This window comes from Limulus polyphemus, unplaced genomic scaffold (genome assembly GCF_000517525.1).
Source record: "Limulus polyphemus unplaced genomic scaffold, Limulus_polyphemus-2.1.2 Scaffold5115, whole genome shotgun sequence".
Taxonomy (NCBI): Eukaryota; Metazoa; Arthropoda; class Merostomata; order Xiphosura; family Limulidae; genus Limulus; species Limulus polyphemus.
The window spans coordinates 65494-71406 of NW_013670725.1; the positions used below are offsets into that span (position 1 = coordinate 65494).

The 5913-nt window shown below is 29.5% G+C and overlaps 1 protein-coding gene across 1 annotated transcript in view; it reads right to left on the reverse strand.

Moving 5' to 3' along the window:
- The window catches only part of LOC106472143 (protein IMPACT-like), a 35408-nt gene extending 30138 nt beyond the window's left edge, over positions 1-5270 (reverse strand). Inside the window, exons 1-3 of the mRNA XM_013932773.2 lie at positions 5171-5270; positions 4887-4970; positions 946-1068 (exon numbers count right to left, since the gene is read on the reverse strand). Coding sequence (XP_013788227.1) covers positions 946-1068; positions 4887-4928 — 165 coding nt within the window. The 5' untranslated portion in view covers positions 4929-4970; positions 5171-5270. The remainder of the gene's footprint in view (positions 1-945; positions 1069-4886; positions 4971-5170) is intronic.
- Positions 5271-5913: the final 643 nt, after the last annotated feature.

Here is a 5913-nt window from a genome sequence, read left to right on the forward strand (position 1 = left end):
GATATCAAAACTCACCATAACCAACTATATTTTTATAAAATAGTGAATTCTGGATAACAAAACTCACCATAACCAACTATACTGTTATAAAATAGTGTATTCTGGATATCAAAACTCACCATAACCAACTATATTTTTATAAAATAGTGAATTCTGGATAACAAAACTCACCATAACCAACTATATTGTTATAAAATAGTGTATTCTGGATATCAAAACTCACCATAACCAACTATATTGTTATAAAATAGTGTATTCTGGATATCAAAACTCACCATAACCAACTATATTGTTATAAAATAGTGTATTCTGGATATCAAAACTCACCATAACCAACTATATTGTTATAAAATAGTGTATTCTGGATATCAAAATTCACCATAACCAACTATATTGCAGCTTCAAGCCATACAAGATCAATATTGTCAAGTAAAAATGCCATAAAATAAAGTGTATTTGGATATCAAAACTTAAACCACGACCAACTGTATTGCACCTTCAAACAATTAAAGCTCAGTCTCATCAAGTAAACAATACTATAAATAAAGTATATTTGGGATATCAAAACTCACACTAAAATGAACTATACTGAAGCTAATTAAGTCAGTAAGCGAAAATTGAAGTTTTAAACATTTCTATGATGAAATACACCAAGTATAGTAATATCTATAGATCCATTGTAGTAAGAAACGTTAATAAAAGTTCATAAAAATTCCCCCAGGTATAAAAATACATAATACAACAATGAAGATAAAACATAATCAAAATCTAAATTTTTTTTTCAGCTTTTAAAAACAAAAAAAACAATTTGTTTTTGAGACATTGTCTTATACAAGGTTTCAACCATTAATTATAAAAACAAATACTTTATAATTGCGCTGCTGAGTCAAATGAATATTCCTCAACAGAACAATTATTTACTTGGGGACTTAGACTATCACTAACCTTCAACACAACAGAATGTTCTGCAGATTTATGCCTTATCTCTATACTGTAAGAGTTTCCTGAAGAATCTTCTACTTTCCACTCTTCTCCATAAATAGCTCTGAGAGCTTCAACTTCTTCAACCTAAAATATAAAATAATAATTCTGAAACAACTTCTTACCTCTCTATAACCAGTTTTCTTTAACATATGCTGTTGAAAAGGTTACTGCTTATATAGATGAGGGTAAGGGTGTAGATTTGGTGTATCTGGATTTTCAGAAAGCATTTGACAAGGTGCCACATAAGAGGCTTGTAAAAAAAATTAGCTCTATAGGTGTGTGGAATAAGTTAGCAAATTGGATTAAAGAGTGGCTGAATAGAATAAAGCAGAGGGTTGTTACAATTGGAGTTCAGTTACACTGGATTAATGTCACAAGTGGGGTACCTCAGGGCTGTCTTAGGACCTTTGCTCTTTTTGACTTACATCAATGACAAAGATGAAGGAATAGTCAATAAATTACTTAAATTTGCAGTTGATATAAAGGTCTTGGGTGTTGCTAGCTGTGAAGAGGATGCTGCTGATTTACAAAAGGATTTAGATCATTGTGTGAGTTGAGCAAATAATGGCAGATTGATTTTAATTACAATAAATACAAGGTAATACATGTGGGTTATTTTCAGACACCATTCTAGTAACCCTTTTCTGAACCCTTTCCAACAATTCAATGTCTTTCCTAAGGTTAGGGGCCCAAGACTAAACACAGTATTCCAAATGTGGCCTAACCAATGACTTGTATAATGAAAATATAACCTCTTTAGGCTTGTATTTAATATTTCTTTGGATAAAACCTAAAACCCTATTTGCTCTACCACTAGCAACAGCACACTGCTTGGATGGCTTTAGAGACTGATTGACTATTGTACCAAGACCTAAAACTATTAAGGTTATTCCCATCAAATTATGCTTATAATTCAAGTTATGTGGGAGGGGTGGGTCATACAAGGAGAGGCTGAAATCTATCAAATTGTTTTCTCTTGAAAAAAGAAAAGTTAGGGGGGATCTGATTGAGGTGTTTAAGATTGTAAAGGGAATTGATAGTGTCGATGCATCATCGTTTTTCACATTTAACAGTGAGAATAGTAGGACTAGGGAACATAAATATAAATTTTGGCAAGGTCAGAGTCATCTTCAGCTAAGAGTTTTATTTTCCTAACAGGGTGGATGCCCTATGGAATGGGTTGCCTTCAGATGTTGTAGAGCTAGTAAATTTAAGTGAGTTTATAAAAAGCTTGATAAGTATATGGATGATAAGGGCTGGCTTTAAGACTTTTTTTAATTATTTTCATTTAGTTTAGAGGATGGAACAGCCAAGATGGACAAACAGGTCAAATGTTGTCCCAAAATATTATGTTATATTATATTGTTTCTTCATGACAGATGAAGAAAATAAAATACCTAAATATAATTTTGTTCCTAATCTATATGCCAATCAAAGATCCACTTATTAGTACTAGTATCTTCAGTCTTGTGTTTAGCCTAAAATAGAAATTAGAAAAAAAGGTTAGACAAAGGAGGTAGGGTCATTTTGGGGTAAAAAACGGTAACTTATTCTACTTTGTAAGCTTGAGTTTGCTAAATCTTAAAGTCTAGGTTACCCAATTTTCTTTCTCCTCTAAATGCCTCTAATTTTTTTTTTAGGATAGTACAGGTAGCTTGAAATTGATTTATATTTTATAGATTGATTAGTGAGAGAATACACAAATCCTATCAATTTACCAAATGCATCACTTAGCATGAACAAAAATTAATTATTCTACAAATTTGTTACTTAAATTATGTTAATATTTGTATTATCATTCAACAGATTGCATGGAAACTTTCTGAAACAGGTATTTTACAGATACTTTGATATAAACATGTGCTGCTGCAGATAGATAATCAACTATACAATTCTGTTGTATTAAAACAAGTTATTATTAGTCATATATATATATATATACATTTAAAAGTTTGCTGGGCAAAAAATAAATAACACAGGAACTGTTTCTACTTGTTTGAAATAGTAGAGCTTAAGTCTACCGTGAGTTCTAACTTGTAACCAGTAAGTATCCATATAGTTACACAGTGCACAACTGGAAGCCAGTGTCAAGGATCATTGGTCATATCGGAGAACTGTAATTAGGGTTAACATCAATACTTTGTATATTAAATTTACAAAGTATTGATGTTAACCCTAATTACAGTTCTCCGATATGACCAATGATCATATTGGAGAACTGTAATTAGGGTTAACATCAATACTTTGTATATTAAATTTACAATGGTGTACATTAAATACTAATTAAGACATAATCAAGGAGTAATAATGTTCTTCTGTTATTTGGTTAACAGGCAGATATAAAGTACAAATAATAACTAAGTGTACAAACTAAATATTTTACTCTCCTCATTTTTAATAAAATAACAATTAAATAAACATATTAAATAAAGCTCACTTTTAAAAGATAGCTGTTTTGAAATTATCACCTGTCAGTGCATGAAAGTTTGTGGAACAATGCACTGTCTTTGTTGTACTGGAGCATCTGGATGCCAGAAACATGAAGATGAAATTGATTGTCTGAATAAATAAGATCTAGGAGTTTTGTGTAAATAAATACTGTGTGTGAAAAGTATACCTACTAAATGTGTTATCTGTAATGCATTTTTGTAATATAAAGGTGTGATTAAATGACTTTGGAGATACGGAAGCTGGATTTTTTATTTTTGAAACCTTATTCTGAAGATGTAGAAGTTTACTAAATTGAATTCACAATTCCCATGAGGTGTAAATGTGTATAAAAATCAATATCTTGCAATAAACAGCCAAAACAAATACAGTTAAAATTAATTTTCCTCATTTTTTGGTTTGTAAAAAAACTATATTTTCATCAACTCACAAAAGTTTGTATTTCAACAGATTTCTGCAATTTCAAATTAAATCAACAATGAAGCTTTCCAATTTTTCACCAACCATCATTAATACCATCTGAAACCACATAATTTTTGTAATTGTTTAATATGTATAAATATGCTAATGTAAGAGAAAATTTTTAATTCAAGCTTCAGATAACTACAACTTAAAAAAATTCGTAGCAAACAACACTTACCTGCCTGGTCTTTTGGAAGAAAATGTGGAAATATCTTTTTTAAAATTTATAAATCAAATTTTTAGAATAATGTAAGAAAAATTATTTTCAAGTTTTGCTTCTCCATTTTAAGCCTTACATGCAAAATGAGAAACTGGTAACCTAGATATTTTGATTCAACACATCCAAATTGACTTAAAAAAATAAGTTACCTACTTTAAACCAAAAATACTCCTATCAATTACAATTGCTGATTTCTGTATCAGGCTATGATCCAAGGCTTCAAGAATTAATACAAAAAATAATTTATCAGTATTTTCTGTCTTAGAATTACATAAAAAAACATTATTGATTAATTGATATTTCCTTTGATTCTGTTACTAAACATCAAACAAAAGTCAAAAATCCACTATTTTAATCCTCCTTGATTCAACATAGTAGTAACAGCATGTATTTACTTTTTCTTTTCTGTACCATTTGTGTCTCAATATCAGAAATAATCTATGTTAATTCTAAAAGGATAATTTTTAAAGTAATTTCATTTATACACATCACCCACTGTTGTGAGCTTACTGCAGTTGATTGGTTAATGTAACAATAGTTTCAACAAAGGCTGCACAATTTTCTGCTCAGTAAAACTTATTAAATCAAAGAACCTCAGTTTCTGGCTGAAATTAATCACATAGAAAAATCCATGCAGTAAGAAATAATTAGTAAAGAAAATAACCTAAAACTAATACTTTACAAAATCTCTATTTTAAATTAAAAGAACGTTTTTTTTAAGTCCTTGTGCATTAGTAACAATGATATTAGGTAGGGCTAAATGTTGAGAAACCTGAAGGGCCAAGTTGTCTTCTTGTTCTAACATTTCTGCCATGATCCAGCTTCTAAATGACTGAATTCTGTCTGCCCTTCAATCCTAAATTAATGAGAACAATTTTATTCTGGATTGTACTTGTAACCATGGTAATAACATCCATATATGTCTACCACACTAGTACTAGTAGTACTAAATCTTCATAAAATATTTATTAAAACACTCTTACAAAACTTAATATTTAGTTTCCTATATAAAATAAAATGTTTATGCCTCTTTCAACTTTAAATATTATTACCCACCTGAACTAACAACCTCATGGTAATTACTATAGGAAAGAAATCCTATGTAGTTTCATAGAACATGATATCTTTCATATCACTAATCTTTGACACCAGATGTCAAAGCCAAAGTACAAAAACTTAATATTAAAAACAAATGTTTCACAATTATTGCAAAAAAAAAAAATCATCGTTCTCTATCTTCCCAATTAAACATGACAGAAATTTATTTGTAAACCTTTTTGTTCCGTTTTGTTAATAACTAGGATTCTTTCTAAAAATACTATTTTCAAAAACTAAAACTCATTCACTTCACTGCTCTATAACTGTTAGCTGTGTTAGCGGTTATTTTAATCCAATTATTTAATGGAAAACTCGTTATACGAACCTAATTTAAATTCCAATTGAAAAAAAATTTTTTTTTATCATTTTATTTTATTTTTTAAATAGAACAGTGTTAGAACTTTAAGTATATATATGTATATGGGTGTGGGCCAAGGATTCTTCTGCAGTAGGTGTCTGTGACTTGTTAGCAATAAATTCGAACAATAAACGGACAGCACGCAATCCATTTGTTTTAAAATGATATATTCAAAACAAGTTAAACGTATGTACAAAAATTCTTTACACTATGAAGATCAGAGTTTTATCTTAAACAGTATACAGTTTCCTTCTTCTTGTCAAAAGTCCACTTAGGTTAATTCAATTGCTTTAGAATCCAATTGACAAGCCAAACTATTTTTCTCTACTGTTACATCTCTGTA